The sequence below is a fragment of the Oncorhynchus gorbuscha genome, linkage group LG02, assembly GCF_021184085.1.
Source record: "Oncorhynchus gorbuscha isolate QuinsamMale2020 ecotype Even-year linkage group LG02, OgorEven_v1.0, whole genome shotgun sequence".
In the NCBI taxonomy this organism is placed as follows: domain Eukaryota; kingdom Metazoa; phylum Chordata; class Actinopteri; order Salmoniformes; family Salmonidae; genus Oncorhynchus; species Oncorhynchus gorbuscha.
Window position 1 is genome coordinate 47,700,250 of NC_060174.1, and position 20,141 is coordinate 47,720,390.

At 41.3% G+C, this 20,141-nt stretch overlaps 1 protein-coding gene across 7 annotated transcripts in view; it reads right to left on the minus strand.

Moving 5' to 3' along the window:
• Positions 1-5,354: 5,354 nt before the first annotated feature.
• Positions 5,355-20,141, minus strand: part of LOC124003453 (liprin-beta-2-like) — a 131,282-nt gene continuing 116,495 nt past the window's right edge. For 4 of the 7 annotated variants that reach the window (XM_046311740.1, XM_046311756.1, XM_046311761.1 and 1 more), the window contains 13 exons: positions 19,650-19,688; positions 19,128-19,266; positions 17,895-18,030; positions 17,583-17,711; positions 17,267-17,417; positions 16,538-16,649; positions 16,331-16,419; positions 15,859-15,981; positions 15,643-15,768; positions 13,027-13,215; positions 12,290-12,487; positions 10,038-10,155; positions 5,355-9,244 (listed from right to left, as the gene is read on the minus strand). In XM_046311740.1, the coding sequence (XP_046167696.1) occupies positions 9,198-9,244; positions 10,038-10,155; positions 12,290-12,487; positions 13,027-13,215; positions 15,643-15,768; positions 15,859-15,981; positions 16,331-16,419; positions 16,538-16,649; positions 17,267-17,417; positions 17,583-17,711; positions 17,895-18,030; positions 19,128-19,266; positions 19,650-19,688 (1,596 nt within the window). In that variant the 3' untranslated portion in view covers positions 5,355-9,197. Of the gene's footprint in view, positions 9,245-10,037; positions 10,156-10,389; positions 11,031-12,289; positions 12,488-13,026; positions 13,216-15,642; positions 15,769-15,858; positions 15,982-16,330; positions 16,420-16,537; positions 16,650-17,266; positions 17,418-17,582; positions 17,712-17,894; positions 18,031-19,127; positions 19,267-19,649; positions 19,689-20,141 lie in introns of those variants that run through there. The other 3 variants (XM_046311725.1, XM_046311734.1, XM_046311748.1) reach the window with 3 other exon arrangements.

Genomic DNA, 20,141 nt, shown 5'->3' on the forward strand with positions numbered 1-20,141 from the left:
GTTCAGGCACATGCCCAGTCATCAGATGGACACACTTCCTCTCCCAGACCCCCACATGCATGTGTGTTTGAGCACACACACACACACACCTCACTCGCCTTCTTGGCTTCCATGAAACCCCCACGGGAACCTTTCCCCCAATATAATCTTTCCCCCACGGGAACCACACCTGTTGGCATTCTCAAAAACAATCGCAACACTGTTTCAATAATATATAGAACTTTTCTCGCAGCTCTGGTATACAAAGCTTTTTTGAGTCCTTGCTCACAATTAATTCTGTGGCAGCACAATGACCAACAGATATTCTGTATGTGAGGCTCTTGGTCATATCTTTGATCATAACACTGGTGAGGAGAGAGTCCTTGTTAAACTTTGACACAAAGTAGTCTGTGATAAATAGCACAATACGTTTCATCTGAGTATTTGTTATAGTAAAAATAATCCATACATTATGCTTTTTTAAACTAAAAAATGAGTTGTATGAGCTCAGGTCAATGAGGCCTACAGGCCATAAATAGCAAATAGAAGTTCAAAACTTGTTGATAAACTTAAGTTGATTAAAAAAATCTAATACAACATTAGGTGATAATATATGTATTATTATGGATTTATAATCAGCTATAATGGGGTGGTCATTTTGGACCGAGAACACAGAATTAATTAACATGAAACGAACACAACAGGAGGGCTAATCATTAAATCCATCTCTAAACATAGTCTGTCTTTGTGGTATTGGGTAAAAAGAATAATATTATTATTTGCACCTACTTATACTGTATACATTCACCTACAAAATTAATGGCAACCTTGATAAAGATGAGCAAAAAATACTCTATAATATAAATACAAATACTGAACTATATTGTATGTTCAAAACAATGGGATTTTTTTTAAGCTAAAAGAATTGATCAAAGAAAGAGAAGTAATAAAAACAATTCTCAAAAAAGTGGGTGTCAAAATGACTGGCACCCCTTAAGAGTCTTTGAAATAAAATCAAACAAAATTAAATCCGCATTAACATTGTACTTTTTTGACATCTTAGAAAAGAGACAAACTTGTGGCCTTCAAACGTATTGAAAAGAGGTAAAAAATGTGGTCAAATCGATTCAAGAGACAGAACCAAAGAGAAAGGCAAATAAAGAGACAAACGAAAAGAGACAAATGGTTTTTGAACTCCATAAATCAGGCAGTGGGTGCAAACAAATATCAAAAACTATAAATATACCACTTACCACTATTAGGGTAATAATTCAAGTGGCACTCCATTCTCCTTTTCACCTAATTTAACACCTGATTTTACACATCTCTCAATATGTTGTCCAGGTATGTCATATTATAGTGCAGGTAGGGGGTGGGCCTTCCCTATTTTTTCTCTATTTCTCCTCTATTGGATGCCCTACTCCTTGATATTTGCAGTTGTGTCTAAAATACACAATTTTGCTCAAAACATATTTTTTTGTGTGTACTTCACTTTTCAACAGTAAAAGTTCAAACATCTTTAAGAAGATTAAAGCCACTGGAACATGGTTCCATGCCGATAAGCTATTTGGAATAGTTGCCAGAAAAAAAAATACTTTATTGCGCATCCAACAAATGTAAACGCCTGGGCCTCATTTATCAATCATACTTAGGCACAAATCTGTGCGTAAACCATGCGTGGGATCATTTCCGCACAAAGGGTGAGATTTATCAATATGAACGTTTTCTTGAGTGTGCTTAAATTTACTTACAGCCGTGTGTACACACAGTACCAAATGGTGGAATAAGGGAACTGCTTGTCAAGCATAGAAAGGGCTTGTAAAACTTTGTTTGGTGTCTCTATCTTGAATGGTTCAAGAGTTATTGTTGTTGAGTTATTTTATATGATTAGACCGAAATATGCAATCAGAAGAGATCGGGTGAAATAAGAAACAAGTGAATGGAGACAGCTTCACTATATCCAATCAGAGCAGCAGGATCAACGTCATTTTTAGGGCCTTCCTCTGACACCGCCTGGTATAGAGGTCCTGGAGGGCAGGAAGCTTTGCTCTAGTGATGTACTGGGCCGTACGCACTACCCTCTGTAGTGCCTTGTGGTCGTAGGCCGAGCAGTTGCCAAACCAGGCAGTGATGCAACCAATCAGGAGGCTCTCGATGGTGCAGCTGTAGAACCTCTTGAGGATCTGAGGACCCATGCCAAATCTTTTCAGTCTCCTGAGGGGGAATAGGTTTTGTCGTACTTTCTTCACAACTGTCTTGGTGTGCTTGGACCCTGTTTGTTTGTTGGTTCGTTTGTTCGTTTGTTGGTGCCAGGACACCAAGGAACTTGAAGCTCTCAACCTGCTCCGATACAGCCCCGTTGATGAGAATGGGGGCGTGCTCGGGTCCTCTTTTTCCTGTAGTCCACAATCATCTCCTTTGTCTTGGTCACGTTGAGGGAGAGGTTTTTGTCCTGGCACCACACGGCCAGGTCCCTTCCCTATAGGCTGTGTCGTCGTTGTCGGTGATCAGTCCTACCACTGTTGTGTCATCGGCAAACTTAATGATGGTGTTGGAGTCGTGCTTGGATGTGCAGTAATGAGTGAACAGGGAGTACATAATGGGACTGAGCACGTATCCCTGAGGGCGGATGTGTTGTTACCTACCCTTACCACTTGGGGGCAGCCTGTCAGAAAGTCCAGGATCCAGTTGTAGAGGGAGGTGTTTAGTCCCAGGGCCCTTAGCTTATTGATTGAGGGCACTATCATTTTGGAGATGACTAACTTGAGGCTGTAGGAAATGTGCATTTTTAAACACAAATCCATTAATTTACAATTATGTAAGCCACATTAATAACTTTATTTGTGTAGCGCTTTTCAATACAAGTAACACAGTGCTTCACATCATAAAATAATACAATTAAATAAAAGTACTGAATGTTAGCTTTAGTTTGAGGGTATTTTCATCCATATCGGGTTAACCGCTTAGAAATTACAGCACTTTTTGCACATAGTCCACACATTTTAGGGGACCAAACATATTGGGACAAATTCACTTACAGTATATGTGTATTCAAGTAGTAAAAAGTATTTGGTCCCCTATTACTTCTAAACACTTCTACATTCATGTGGATGCTACCATGAGTGCGAAAGTTACAGACGCACAAATATCATACCCCCAAGACATGCTAATCTCTTCCTATTACAATAACAGGGGAGGTTAGCATTTTGTGGGGTATAATATTTGTGCCTCTAACCTTTTCACTCATCATTATTCAAGATTCATTCAGGATTATCTGTAATCATGGTACAGTAGCATCCACATTAATGTAGAAGTGTTTAGAAACATATTCTCCAAAATGACACTACATTATTTACCATTAATTTCTATTGGGCACAAAACAATCTGAAACACAACCAAAATAAACTGCAAATGCATCCAACAAGTTTGTAGTCACAAGCTTGACGTAATGTGTGCTAGGAATAGGGGACCAAATACAAAATATTGCCTACTTTATTACACATAGGAGAATTTGCTCCGATAATTTTGGTCCCCTAAAATGTGGGGACTATGTACAAAAAGTTCTGTAATGGGTCAAAGTCAAAGAAGACACAATGGTTTCTGTTTGTAGGTTTTACATTGATGGACAAATCTGGGTTCTAGCAAGGTCAGGGCCAAATAAAACAACCTTGGATTTCTTATCATTGAGTTGGAATAACAATTCAGACACCCAACATTTGATGTCAGCAAGACACTTATGGGGGGTTGTTAAACCAAATCCCCTTCTCTGAGCATTTGTATTAGTATAAAATAATATATTTAATTGGGAGATGACTGTATATGACATGAGGCTATAGAAAACCTGCATATTGAAACACAAATAATTTATTTACAGTATGCTACTTTACCACTGAGCATAATTCTCAACATTAGAGGACAACCGATTAATCGACTTGGCCGACTAATTCGGGCTGATTTCAAGTTTTCATAACAATCAGTAATCCGCCTTTTTGGACGCCAATTATGGCGACTGAGTGGCAGGCTGACCACCTGTTACGTGAGTGCAGCATCAGAAGGACCTTGTGGCTGCAAGGAGCCAATGTAAGTTGCTAGCTAGCATTAAACTTATCTTATAAAAAACTATCAATCTTCACATCATCACTAGTTAACTACACATGTTTGATGATATTACTAGGTTAAATAGCTTGTTCTGCGTTGCATATAATCAATGCGGTCCCTGTTAATTTATCATTGAATCACAGCCTTGATGATTTAACAAAAGTGCATTCGTGAAAAAAATAATGTACCTAACCATAAACATCAATGCCTTTCTTAAAATCAATATACAAGTATATATTTTTAACCTGCATATGTAGTTCAAAGAAATTAATGTTAGCAGGCAATATTAACTAGGGAAATTGTGTCACTTCTCTTGCGTTCAGTGCAAGCAGAGTCAGGGTATATGCAGCAGTTTGGGCCGCCTGGCTTGTTGCGAATAAAGGCCATTTATTCCTAACAAGGACCGTAATTAATTTGCCAGAATTTTACATAATTATGACATAACATTGAAGGTTGTGCAATGTAACAGCAATATTTAGACTTAGGGTTGCCACCTGTTCGATAAAATAGGGAACGGTTCCGTATTTCACTGAAAGAATAAACGTTTTGTTTTCGAAATTATAGTTTCCGGATTTTACCATATTATTTATTATATTATAATTAAGTATATGATTTGATATTCGATAGAGTAGACTGACTGAGCGGTGGTAGGCAGCAGCAGGCTCGTAAGAATTCATTCAAACAGCAGCTCTTAGCAATGCTGGGATGCACAGCTCTGTTTATGACTTCAAGGCTATCAACTCCCGAGATTAGGCTGGCAATATGAAAGTGCCTATAAGAACATCCAATAGTCAAAGGTATATGAAATACAAATGGTATAGCGAGAAATAGTCCTATAATTCCTATAATAACTACAACCTAAAACTTCTTAACTGGGAATATTGAAGACTCATTTTAAAAGGAACCAACAGCTTTCATATGTTCTCATGTTCTGAGCAAGGAACTTAAACATTAGCTTTTTTACATGGCACATATTGCACTTTTACTTTCTTATCCAACACAATGTTTTTGCATTATTTAAACCAAATTGAACATGTTTCATTATTTATTTGAGACTAAATTGATTTTATTTATGTATTATATTAAGTTAAAATAAAAGTGTTCATTGTTCATTCAGTATTGTTGTAATTGTCATTTATTATCGGCAGCATTTTTTTTGGGGGGGGGGTCCTCCAATAATCGGTATCGGCATTGAAAAATCATAATCGGTCGACCTCTACTCAACATACATATTCCTTTTCTAGTTTCTAGACAAGATAACACAAGACATCCAGAAATACATATTTCATTTTATTTCCAACTCCATCCTCTTTTTTTTCTCCTCCATTTTTGTTTCACTAGTTTTAACAAAAAATAATCCACCTTAATCAAATGAACAGTCATTGACTTAGAATCATGTTATGGGCGAAGATACCGCAATGTGATCCGTCATTAAATCCATCATAGAAAATACAAAAATATTTGCTGTATTGTATGCTGTAGAAAGGTTTTAATGTAATTTGGTAGTGATAAGCAAATTTCCACACTGGTGCAATGCCAGTGAAGTGTTAAGCCCATTAAAATAAATACTAAACACAAGGGTGTGAGCAGCTGTCAGCAGTCATGGGTCAGTAGTTTACACGAGACATGGACACAGGCCAATTTCAGCACACTGGGTCCCCAGAGTCCCAGGCAAGCATAAACCCACCAAGCACAACAGCCCCCCCCCCCCATTTGAAACACTACAATAGATACAGAGAAATGTAACAAATGGTTGCACGGTCATCGATCATACTGGTCAGGTAAACTTGATGAGCAGAGTTAAAGGGTCACAGTCCCTCTTGGTGACGAAAGCCTGTAAGCGTTCCTGTGGGCGTAAGGACCTGGACCATTTTAAAGAAATTCTCAATGAGTGCCCGGTTGTTCTTATTCTTCCTATAGCATTGTGACATTTGTTGCTCAGCACCCCATTGATGTTGCCAGAGTTGCCCTTGCGGCCAAATAGGAGAAAGAGGGAGGAGCAGTCATTACCGATGGAGGTGCAAAAATACACCATCCTCTCTGCATGGTTCCTATTAGCAGACTCCGTCTTGGCCATCTTGCATGGATTCAGTATATATCTCCGGGGGGGGGGGGGGGAGTCCTCTGCCATCCCTCCCCCCTCTCAGTCAGGTGCAGGATCTGCACGGCAATCTAGAGGCAATCTGGGTTCTTGGGGGGGCCTCAGCAGCACAGCCCACGCCCAGTCAGCACCCAGAAAGATGCGCTGCTGCTTCGTCATTGTGGTGCAGTTGGAGGAGTCGGTCATGTGGAGGTGGCTGCTCTGGGTAATATAGGTTATTAGGAAGATCTCGTTGAGGGCTGTGGGGCTGGAACATGTCCTCTGGGTCGAGGGAAACAGGAGGTACTCCTGGGTCCTGGCGGCAGCTATCCCCACACAGTATTTGGATAGAGGGACAAAATCGTTGGGCTTGTTAAGGATTCACTGGGTATGTCTGGGGCTAGTGGCTTGCTCTCTCTCCTCCCACACAGGGTAGAGAAATTGAAGTTCATGTTGGGAATGGTCATGGTCGAGGCTGGTGGTTTCTCCCACCAGGTTGAGATTACCTTGGGCTGGTTGTTTGCTCTCTATCTTCCCCATGTCTACAGGATTAGGTCAGAGGGTGGTTTCCCTTATGACCTGAACATATGATAACAACAGTATAGTTTATTGTTGTAGAAATTATAACTTAGATGAAAAAAAGTGACATAGGTTATACATATGTAATAACTTGGATTGAAGTTACATAAGGGTACTCAACCCTAATGGAACACTCAACCCTAAAAATACTTTAGTTAAACTATGTTTGCTCTAGAATGATGAAAAGAATGATAAAAATAAGTCAATTAAAACTCACCAGTATGGGTCTGCCTTTGATGTTTGGAACAGCTCCAGCCCCTCTCTCCTCTCTGAAACCCTAGTGAAATATTGTGATGTGCTTGCTGGGTTGATGCAGATTAACCTGCAATAGGATCCTCATACTGTACAGGTTATACCTGGGCATGGACACTTCACTGGGCTACCTAACTCCCAGGGAGCAGGCTTCCCTTAGTATTTCTTCTATTACAGAAGCGATCCTCCATTCTGGTGACTGTTAAAGGGACTTACTTAAAGGACTACATCTGCCTATTCAATTATATGCGAATTATGTGTTGAAACATAGAAAAAACTGTTTCTTATTGGTCATATTCAAATTAGCCGTATTAAGTGTTGGTGTGTTTGTTTGCAGTATTTCTTAGTGCCTTGTTTGCATCATGGATGTGTCCAGGTAATGGGTTGTTCCACGAAATGAGTCCCCTTTGCATCATTTTGATATTTGAAGAAGAAATTGTGCATAAATATGGAATTTTAAAAGACTCTTAAATTAAATGAAGTGCCCGTTAATATAGACCACATTGATAATTCAATGCATCTGGTTTTAAATATGCCTAAAGACTTGCTAAAGTGCCAAAATTCTGCATTTTGAGATGTACCTCTGTGATTTTAACCCACTTAACCCCAACATTTCTCCAAGTTTTCACCTTCATTGAAAGCCCTAGTTATTCTGTTGCTTTGTCAAAGTCATTTCTGAATATTATTATTTAAATTCATGAGATTTGTGATTTATTTTAAGGTAAATGAACTGAACTCTCGTTGTAATATGGTGAAACTATTCCTTTTGGAACATAAAAAAAGGAGAAACATTGAACATCTTATAGTCAAATCATAGTGTAAAAGCAGGAGAGCTGATTCTACCCTTGTAGGTTGAGCATGACACGTCAACCCTGTCACCCACTGATAGACAGGCTAGAATGTTTTTTAACAGTTTCCTTTTTTTTAAGCTCGCATTCATTTGACCCTCCCTGTTGCACAAAACAAGCCTCCATTCCCCCTCGCACAAGAGGATTTATGGCTGATTTAAGATGAAATCGTCAACCCTGTTACAATAAACCTGGTTACTTTACTTGCCACTCAATAGGCACTTGCTATTATCTTTTGTTTTTCATTTAACCTCTTGAGATGGGGAAACATGTTTTTTATTAAGTTGAACATGTGCTCTTCATGATAGAAAGTTAAAATTAGGTTAAATATATATATTTTTAAACCAAATTAAACTACCCAAAAGAGACTAATTTAGTGGAACGACCCTAATCTAAACAAACATACAAAAAAGTTGTCAAATAGTACAAAATAATACAGTGTGTGCAATCTCACAGGCTAATTTGCATAGGGGAAAAAGCATGTCCTAAAAGTGGCATGTTGTAGGCCTATACCTTTCACCCAAAATATAAAACACATGCTATTTACTCTAGTTTGGGGAAGCGCTACACACCAATGACGCATGTAAAACAGAATTCCTTCACCGGTCATTGTGTTCGTGCCACTAATACAGAATTAGTATTAATTAGAGTCCTGTATTATGATGAGGTAAGGGGTATGGCCAGTTGAGATTGCTGGTAAAGCCTCCTGCATTGAGGTTAGGTTGAGGTATGAGGCAGATAGAGGTTTCCCTTGGTTGATTGGCTGTGTTAATTAGTGTGGCCAGCGTAGCGTCCTCTCAGACTAGTGCTGTTTGAGCCCGTCTCATCTCCTTCAGAACTTCGTCTCGGCTTAGCAAATACTGAAAGCAAGAAGGGCCAGGGGCTGGGGTTAGCAGGAAGCATTATTCTGCAATGTTTGTCAGTTAAAGGCTTTAGAGTAATGTCCCTAACTTTAAAATCTACTTGTCGAAACCGCTTTATTCAGTTGAAACCTCCACTGTCAGGAAATATAAGAACAACATAGCACTGTAGCATTGAGGAGAAATACAAAACATAACAGCCAGTGGCGTAGCGCAGTTTTGCGAGGCCCCACCTGCAAAGTCTGAGCAAGGCACCCCTTGGGGGGGAGGGGCAGCTAACTTCCTGAAATTCTACCACGGGGCAGGGAGAAGTATTTGCAATACCTCCAGGAGGATCCCAGAGCTTGTGGGCGCTGCGGGGGTGCATCCTACACCAGTGTTAACAGCGTAACAGAAAATACTTTGTTAACTGGTTAGTTTATTCATTATTTACAGTACTGTCAAAAAGCTTGTTGAATGAGACGGATTGAGGAACTACTTACTGTGAGTTGGTTTATTCCCTCAGAAAGAGCTTCTATCTGCAGTACGGTCCCCTCTGTCACCACCATCTGCAAAGTCAAACACAACACCTAGTTCTGGGGCTACTGTACTGCTGACAGGCTAGGGCATCAATGACATACAGGTAACTGCCAAAATAATGGATACAAAGTATATTGAAAGCAGGTGCTTCCACACAGCTGTGGTTCCTGAGTTTATTAAGCAATTAACAATCCATCATGCTTAGGATAATGTATTAAAAGTATTGTGTCTATCATAGCTATGCCCCCATAGGATGACAATGCCCCAATGCATAGGGCACGAGTGGTCCCTAAATGGTTTGATGAGCATGAAAACAATGTAAGCCATATGACATGGCCGTCTCAGTCAACCCAATTGAACACTTATGGGAGATTCTGGAGCGGTGCCTGAGACACCATTTTCCACCACCATCAACAAAACACCAAATTATGGAATTTCTCATGGAAGAATGACGTTATATCCCTCCAATAGAGTTCCAGACACGTATGTAATCTATTACAAGGTGCATTGACAAGGTGCTGTTCTGGCTCGTGGTGGTCCGATGCCGTATTAAGACACTTTATGTTGGTGTTTCCTTTATTTTGGCAGTTACACTTTGTTACTTCCATGCATGATGTATATATATATTATTATTATGATGGGATGGGAGGGTAGAAGGATCTACTGTAGGTGCTGAGCAAGCACCACTGTTCAAGTCATAGGTCACGTTCCAGGCTGACTACATTGCAGTCGTTGCATTGCATAAACCAATGATTTATGGCAGGTGTCTGCAGTGAAGTCAGCCTGGAACATGGTCATTATGGATTTATGATAAAGATGTACCTGCAGATGGTTGAGCCCCTCCCCCCAAGGTGCATGATGGGATAGTCCTGTTCCAACATGCACTCCTCCATCTTGCATACAATGGGCCAATCATGATGATCAGAAGCATTGATGAGGGCTAGTTAGTGAATGATACTGGTTAATTAATTATGCATTCTGATGTCCCTGTACTGTGCAATGCAATTCCTTAGTGTATCTTTGATTCAAGTTCTTAAAACTGTAAATATTGATAATGTACTGAGATGACTTCAACATAAAACCGAGACAAGACAACTTTCTCCTCTAATACGAGACGCACGCTTTGTACAAAGATTGCATGTATTAAATAGGTTATAAGGAAGAATTCCACTCCTTTATCACACTTATGATTTTTATTTACGGATTTGGATAGTACTATTTACAATTAATGACAACAAGAGGGCTTCCTTGATTGAAGCGTAATCTTTAACTATAAAAATATTATAACAGTCACATTTGTAAAGAACAGTGCATGATACTCACAATCTGGATTCCGTCAAAATGTACACAGCTACACAATCTCATTGTACTTTCCATTGTACTTTACCAACATAAATATATACCTCCATATGCAAATATTGCACAAGTTCATTCCACAACTGTCTGACAAAAAAAGCAACATTGCTTTCTACTGGTTAGAAAAACATTTTTTAAACAATGGATCAATACCATTAGGTGAATCTCAAATATGTGTGTTAAAAGGATCAATAAAATGATGCACAATGTTGTTTATGTCAGTGGTATAATCTTAGTGCATTAAAGGGCTGATGTGATAGTATCAGAAGCGTCATGCTCATATGGGGCACGAGGGCACATGTAAAATGATTTACTAAACTTCAATTTTAAGCACACATTGTATCGTAATTATTGATAAAAAATATCTCTGAGCAGTATGTTGCAGAGGGGGCACACTGACTGGTCCAGGCAAAGAGTACCCCCCCTCCCCCAAGTAAGTGGTTACTTCCAAGGTGCACCCTGGAGAGCAAAGAGCAAAGATATGCTAGGACACACACAGCGTTTGATTTTGATTTTAGATGTTGGTGATGGACTGGCAGGAAGTAGGTTTGTAAATGAATTTGGTCAAGCTATGTAGCCAATTGATTCATTCTTAATAATGAATAAATAAAACTAAAATGTCTTGTTGTTTCCCTGTATTACTAGCCAACTTACAATTTTATGAAGTTGGTTCCCGGTCTCCCAATCTCATAACAAGCAATCAAGCCATTTCGGGCTGTCAATCAAGTTAGAGTAGCTTGTCCAACTATCGGAAATGCAAGCAATTACTAAATGTACTGAATAAGACTCAAATTCCTTCAGTCTTTTACCCAGATTTATGCACAGAAGCACATTTAATTAATTTTTTTTTTAAAAGAAGCGCCAGTCAGGAGGATACTGACAGCTCATGAGGTATGCTTAGATATGCAGAAAAAGACTTGGTTTAAATGTAACCTGGCACCTTATAATAATATCATGATATTTGTGTTGTAATTAGGATGCCATGATATGTTCCTGTATTGATGATGTGTGTTATGATCCCACGTGCTGTGTTGTTAGTGCAATATATTGAGATGTGGGATTTACAACAGTCAGAATGACACCCTCATTCAAATTACAATTGAACAGGTAAAGAGGTATATTTAGATAACCGATGCAGAAAAACTGTCTTTTTCTTTTAACATTGAATTAGGTATATTATGTTATATTAATGATTATGGCTCTAGATGCCAGGAAAAAGCTGTTTCAGGTGTTTGAAAATTGCAAAATTCTTCAACTTCCAGGGGGACACCACCCGTACATCTTTACATACTTTGTGCCACCTCTAAAATAATGGTACATGACACCTCTGGCTGATATATCACAGCTGAACACTAGGCTTGTAGATCCACAGAGAACATAGGAGGGATTTTCACTAATAGGTATTTTGACCAATAAACCCAGCTCTGAAAAATATCTGCTGTGATTGGTCAAAAGACCGATTAGTGGAAGAAAGATCAGAATTGGGCTTCCTGTGTAAAAACAGCCTAAGTATACAGAAGCAGCTCATGCCCCAGGCTAGGTTTGGTTGTTGGGTGTTAGATGATGGCACGTGAGGGGTGTGGAGGTGGGTGTGCTGGAGTGGATTTTGGGTAGCGTTGGATGGGCATGGCAGGAAGAGGTGGGGTTATTGGCTGCAAGCTGAGTAGTGATGGGTAGGTAGATACAGTAGTGTGACATCATCAGCTGTATAGCCCCACCTGCTCTCGTCTGTCTGGGTCTCTGTCCAGGATTGGGCTGAGGCCCCTAAAGCCGGAGTAGGGCCGGTGGGCCCCGTTCACCACCGCCTGGAGCTGAGCCTGGGCCTGGGCCGCCTCCAGGGGGCAGATGTAGTCAGTCGAGTCGTCACATCTCTTCTTCCTCAGGTGGCCGAAGTTTGAGAAGCCCAACTTCTTTGGCTGAATGGGAGGACATGCTTTATGAACAGACTGAGAGAAAGCTGTGTATCATTTCTATTCTGTCCCTTTAACCATAATCAGTGAAAATATTTCTAAACAGCGTACAAATGGACAGTGCTGTTTAAAAATGGTTCCTATAAGCCTAATTGTGCTGACTAAGTGCATTATGCTATCGCTACATTTTGCCTCAGCACATTTTCTACTAGCCTTTAAAAAAATGGTGGGTGTTAGAGATACGTGGCGCTACAAAAGCTTGCTGCCCGAAAAGCTGCTTGGAGCAGCCCTGGTCTTAGAGCTTAGCCAGGTCTGAGGGATCACACTAAGGATTAAGGTGCCCGTCTCCTGAAAGAGATAGGGGAAAGGGAGGGGGATAGGGAGAGGAAGATAGAAAGAGGAGACAGTGAGAGAGGAGGATGAGAGAGTAAGAAAAGGAGATTGAGAGAGGAGGGAGGGAGAGAGAAACAACAAAAACGAGGGCTCCTAACAGGGTGGTGGTTCAGCCCTTGGCGTTACTACAGTACAGTACTGTCATCTCTTACCCTGACTTTGGCTGTGGTGCTGAGGGGAGTGTAGCCAGACGACTCCATGAACTCCCTCTTCTCCTGCTGAGCCTGGGAGCCCACCAGCACGTTGAAGTTGGTGGCCAGGTGGCGTCGCAGCAGGGTCTTCTGAGGGGGGATGTTGAGCAGCATGGCCAGGGTGTCTGAGTTAAAACGAGGCTCCAGAATCTGGGGGGGTCATTAGAGAAGATTCAGAGGAAGAGACAGGGTGGTTGACATTTATTGTAATGAATCTCATGAATCATGCCCTGGAAGCAGAACTGAGCGATGTTAATAGTTTGCCTAATGTCAGTTTATGTGAAGAATCAAGCAAAGTTTTCAGACACCTTGACTTTTTCCGCATTTTGTTAGGTTACAGCCTTATTCTAAAATTGATTAAATTGTTTTTTTTTCTCATCAATATACACACGGTACCCCATAATGACAAAGGAAAAACCTGTTTTTACACAAGTATTCAGACCCTTTACTCAGTACTTTGTTGAAGCACCTTTGGCAGCGATTACAGCCTCGAGTTTCTCCAATTCTTCTCTGCAGATCCTCTCAAGCTCTGTCGGATTGGATGCGGAGTGTTGCTGCACAGCTATTTTCAGGTCTCTCCAGAGATGTTTGATCAGATTCAAGTCTGGGCTCTGGCAGGGCCACTCAACGACATTCAGAGACTTGCCCCGAAGCCACTCCTGCATTGTCTTGGCTGTGTGCTCAGGGTTGTTGTCCTGTTGGAAGGTGAACCTTCGCCCCAGTCTGAGGTCCTGAGCGCTCTGGAACAGGTTTTCGTCAAGGATCTCTCTGTACTTTTCTCCATTCATCTTTCCCTTGATCTTGACAAGTCTCCCAGTCCCTGCTGCTGAAAAACATCCCCACAGCATGATGCTGCCACCATCATGCTTTACCGTAGGGATGGTGCCAGGTTTCCTCCAAACGTGACGCTTGGCATTCAGGCCAAAGAGTTCAATCTTGGTTTCCTCAGACCTGAGAATCTTGTTTCTCATGGTCTGTGAGTCTTTAGGTGCCTTTTTGGCAAACTTCAAGGGGGCTGTCCTGTGGCTTTTACTGATGAGAGGTTTCCGTCTGGCCACTCTACCATAAAGGCCCGATTGGTGGAATGCTGCAGAGATGGTTGTCCTTCTGGAAGGTTCTCCCACCTCAACAGAGGAACTCCAGAGCTCTGTCAGAGTGACCATCGGGTTCTTGGTCACCTACCTGACCAAGGTCCTTCTCCCCCGATTGCTCAGTTTGGCTGGACGACCAGCTCTTGTACGAGTCTTAGTGGTTCCAAAATTCTTCCATTTAAGCATGATAGAGGCCACTGTGTTCTTGGGGACCTTCAATGCTGTAGATTGCGCCTTGACACAATCCTGTCTCGGAGCTCTATGGACAATTCCTTCGACCTCATGGCTTGGTTTTTGCTCGGACATGCACTGTGGGACCTTATATAGACAGGTGTGTGCCTTTCCACATCATGTCCAATCATTTAAATTGACCACAGGTGGACTCCAATCAAGATGTAGATACATCTCAAGGATGATCAATGGAAACAGGATGCACCTGAGCTCAATTTGAGGGTCTGAATACTTATTTACTTAAGTTATTTCTGTTTTTTATTTTTCATACATTTGCAAATATTTCTAACAACTTTGTCATTATGGGGTATTGTCTGTTGTTTGATGAGGATTTTTATTTATTTAATACATTTTAGAAGGATTAAAGGGGCCTGAATACTTTCCGAATGCACTGTATAGTGTAGAGCAGGGTTGTCATACTCATTCCACGGAGGGCCTGGTTTTTCCTTTCAATTAAGTCAGAGACAACCAGGTGTGTGGAGTTCCTTACTAATTAGTGACCTTAATTCATCAATCAAGGACCAGGGAGGAGCGAAAACCCGCAGACACTCTGCCCTCAGTGGAATGAGTTTGACACGTCACCTGTATTATGGCTTAAGCACAGGAAGCATAGAAAGAGGATATAGAATGGATCTACCACTTCTTAGACTTGCTATCGATGAGAATGACAGTTCTATAACTCACATTTCTATCTGAATTTGGTCAGGTTGCCCAAAATGTTACATATTGCAGCCTTAAGGTTAGGGTTAGGCATTAGGGTTAGCAGTGTGGTTAAGGTTAGGGTTATGGATAGGTTTAGGTTTAAAATCAGATTTTATGACTTTATGGCTGTGCCAGGTAGTGACCACTGCAGGGCTGCCTCCAGAACAAGATTTATGAGGAAAAATGCTAACCTGCAGGTGAATACAGGTGAATAAACAGAAAGTTGGGATGGAATGAATTGGAAAAATAGGCAGCGTCTACACAGGCAGCCCAATCCTGATTTTATTTTCACTAATTGTTATTTTGAACAATCAGATCAGCTCTTAAAAAGAGCTGATGTGAAAATATCTGATGTGATTGGTCAAAAGACCAATTAGTGGAAATGATTCAGTTAAAAATAAAAGTTTCTTTAGGGATAGTCTCTTAGGAATTGTATGTAACTATACATGTCCCATTATGGACATATTTGTCACTATAACGGCCTGCGCTGAGCTGAAATGCAGTAGAAAGGTATAAGAAGGGGCTGATTCAATCATTGGGCCCTTGTACTTACGATAAGGCCCCCGTGCACCCCGCTGCCCCTCAGGTTGGGAGCGTACTCCGCCAAGTCCACCGAGCGAAGCCACTCCATCACCCTGTGGTTAGACCACTGAACCACCTCCGAGGGAGACGTCTTGTTCTAGTAGGTAATAACACGTCTTAGCAAACACAACTACATACGTGTGTAAATGGAAAAACTCCCACAAACGTGCACATGCACGTGTCTCACCTCATCTCCAGGCCTTCTCTTCAGACAGTTGGGGTTGAACTTGTTGACGTGGAGGACGTGGATAGCACACTTCACACTGAGGTGATGGAGCTGACTGGTCACTTTCAGGAACAAGAGATTGTTCTGAAGGAAGGGAATCAAATATGTTTTGCATGTTTTTTTGTTTTTTTTTGTACTGGATTTAACTACACTACACAAAAAGGTGCTCCATAGGAGAACCCTTTGAAGAACCCTTTAAGGTTCCATGTTGAACATTTTCTCCAGAGGGTTCTACATGGAACCCAAAATGAGTTCTACCTGGAACCAAACAGGGTTCTCTTTTGGAACTCTTTGTTCTGAGTTTAGGAAGTCCCTTGAGATCCCTCTTTTTCGAGGGAGATCTGCAAGCCTTATGAATTACATACAGTGGCTGAGACACAACAGTGAGGCAAAAACTACTAAGACTACGATGAAAACCGATGGATGTACTTACCACTGTCAAGTACTGAAGCATTCTGCCGTCTACCCTTCCCTGGTGAAACTGATCCTTGTACTGAGGTAAACCAATGTCATCAAGCCAACCTTTGAGGATAAACCACACAACAACCAATCATACTGGATCGATTACACAGAATATATAGCACCAAGTTTGCTGAATGTTGAGTGAATATGTTGATGGCCTCTACTGTGTCCTACATACGTGTGACCCAGATGTGGTCCAGTTCAGAGGATTTCTCTGTCTGTTTGGTGCTGAACGACTTCAAGGCCAACTGCAGCTTCTTTCTGTGCAGTTGATTCTTAATCCCCATCTCCTGATATCAAGATTCAAATGAATCCAGGTTATGAGCACACTATTTACTCCAAAGTGAGTGCTGCAAATGACAGTTTTAGTAACTGGATTTGGAGTCACTTGGCACACCCTATTTCACAATTGTGATCAAGATTCAAACAAATGAGTTTGCCCTGCTAGTTTGAGAACATGTATATTGATATGACATTTGGTACAGGAATCTGTCTAATGCAACAACAACAAAAACATAGCTGAAACATAGCTCCAAACTAGCTCAAAACAACAACAAAACATAGCTGAAACATAGCTCCAAACTAGCTCAAAACAACAACCAAGGTTGAGCAACATGATGTGAAAGACGGAACAAAATGACGTCTTGAGAACCAGACAGGTAGAACTAAATGGTGATGAGAATGTTGCAATGACTAGACAGGTAGAATGATTGGAGGGGATGAGCTAAACATTGATTTGACAGCCATACTGATGGAGATTATACAGTGTGTTGTTAGAGGAACACCCAGCTAACACACAACGTTCCCGGAAGTATGTCCTTGCCTTATTTGACAAATAACTTTCCAACAGCATTCTGGGAACCAAAATAAGTTAGCAGAGTCATTTGTGTGACTGTACAGTGTGTACCTTCTCTAAATCCTGTGGTGAGGCAGAGAGGAGAGTTTGCCCGCTGTCGGCCCAGTGTCGGGCCAGAATCACATACTGGCCCAGCCCATACTCTTCCAGCCAGCAACACACCTGCTCCGGAGTCCACTTGGAGAAGGGCGTCTTCAGATCCCTGCAGGAGAGGACAGACAATTGATTGGATCATCAAGACTGGAATATTTTGGAATTTCTGCTCATCTAATTAATACATGGGCTTTTTTGGTATATTCTTGGTCACATGCACGTTTAAGATAATACACTGTATTTAATGCATTTTAAGATAGTGTCTATCCCATACCGCACAGAGGTCAATGTCTCTCCGGCCCGGGCCAGGCGAGGGCCGGCGGTGGCTCTCAGTCCCCCCCTCTTAAACTCTCCAGGCTCAAGGTCCTCTCCCTGCAGGCTGCCAGACTGTGTCTTCCTTATCCTAGGGTAGATAGAACACATCAGTACCTTTGCTAGGCCACCACCTCTACCCAGGATGACAAATATCAGATCGTTTTGCATTTATACCAATATTCTCTGAATAAATATCTCTAGAAAGATCTTCAGCAGTGTGCCCTTCATGTGTGTGTGTGTGTGTGTGTGTGTCAGCTGTACAGGTACTCACTTTCCCCAGAGCTTCTTGATGCCCCGGTGGTTCTTCTTGTTCTCTGGAGAGACAGGGGACTGCTGTCCTGAGTCTACTCCAGACGACAGGGGAGACAAGTCTGACAGTGTGGACTCATCCAGTCTCTCCGACTTTCCTGTGAGAGCAGCATATGGAGTTTTAGTAAGTACTGGAATCTATTTAAAACTGTCTTCCTCATTTAAGTCATTGTTCTATTAATTCAAGTAAGTCATGCAACGCTTCAAGGACACTGTATTTCTTCAATTCTTTAGGGTCTAAAGTTGAGGTATTATCCATGCAGGACCCACCCATAGCAAACCGATCATGCTTTCCGCAAGATCCTGCTGTGCCAAAGGTTAGCCAAGCGAAAAGTGAAACAGGAAAGCATTAACATTGTTAGTGCGCTCCAGTATTTTCAGCAAAATTACACACAAAATGTAAATGTTGTCTTAATGGATGCCAATTAAAATCTTTGAAAACAAATTCGTTTTTCGCTTATCTATTAAACATGTTTAATACACTGAAATGAAATGATGGTCTGAGGCGAATGGGATGTCAAGTTGCATCTGTATTTGTTTACAGTGTATGGTTAAGCCAGATCAACCATGGTCTACCTCTGTGCACACAACCCTCGCCTCACGTGACAACGCCGAAGGAGCCCTGCCTTTGAGGTCAATGTGCACTTTGTGCACTGCAACACCGGTCACACATGCGAGACAAAAGAGCCAGGCATAATCGGAGATGCCTCTCTCTGACTCACTGAGGGTCTTACTCCTTCCAACACAGGCTGGAGTTATCAACTTTAAGTCACAACTTGAATCCATAGTGAAAACAGGGGCCTGGTGCTTTGACACGGGGCTTCTGTCTGTGAGTAGTAGTACGGTACCTAATGCTGGAGCACTGGCACTCCTGCAGCGGTCTTCAGCCATGATACAAGCAGAAAGCCACGCAGAGCAAAAGAAAAGAGAGGACAGCAGAAACAGTACAACAGCAAGTGGAAGATTAGTACAGAGTGAGCGAGAATTGAGGATAGCCACCCCATGCAAACCAACCACACCGTGAGAGAAGAGTGGAACAGTGCAGTTTTTGAAACAAACCATAGAAGTGTATTTATTCAATTTATAATATACATCCACGGGAAGGTTTTGTTGTTATTTGTTGTTTGAAACATTCCAGAAGGCTGTTTGATAAAAAATAAAATGACAAGCAGCAGTGTTTTAAGATGTGACTTACTTAGGTGAAACTCACTGTCCTCGCTATCGTCAGGGGACAGCTGGCCTGGCGTAGAACACTGCTCTCGATCCCCATTCACGTCAGGTCGGGACAGCGTCCCTGGTAGGGTCTGATATTTGTTCATTTCAATGTGCTGATTCTGTAGAGAGGGGGGGAGGGGGGGGGCATGGTTACAGGCAAGTCCCAAGTCTATCCAAATGGAATTAAATGGCATCTATTGACATTAGATTTCAGTTGAAATGCTGCTAAATTACAGAACAGAATTTGAGCATCAGATTTATATTTTGTCCTTTCATGACCATATCATTGTTAATTCGATAGGACTGCCACTGGAGTCACAAGTGTTCAGGAGACAACAGACAAAAGGCCAATTTCAAAAGTCTTAGGGGCACCTAGAGTATGATCGCTACTACATTTGACAGTTTCGGCTGAACCTTTGGCTCTGTTCCGGTCAGATAGGATAACGTTAGCTTGTGAGAGATTAAGGGTTAGTGGTGGTGAGATCATGCAAGTAGAAAATACCTCTGACACCGGTTCAACTGGTTGACCCACCACGACATGCTACAGGAAGGGGGAGCGTGCATGTAACGAAGAGAACACACACACTGTTAGTATAGTAATGTATCGGCATCATCAACTCAACAACAACAGTCTTAGAATACAAGCACAGTACTGTTCAAAAGTTTGGAGTCACTTAGAAATGTCTTTGTTTTGGAAAGAAAAACACATTTTTTGTCCATTCAAATAACGTCAAATTGATCAGAAATACAGTGTGGACATTGTTAATGTTGTAAATGACTATTGTATCTTGAAACTGTGGATTTTTTATGGAATATCTACATAGGCGTACATAGGCCCATTATCAGCAACCATCACTCCTGTGTTCCAATGAAACGTTGTGTTAGCTATTCCAAGTTTATAATTTTAAAAGGCTAATTGATCATTAGAAAACCTTTTTGCAATTATGTTAGCACAGCTAAAAACTGTTGTCCTGATTAAAGAAGCAATACAACT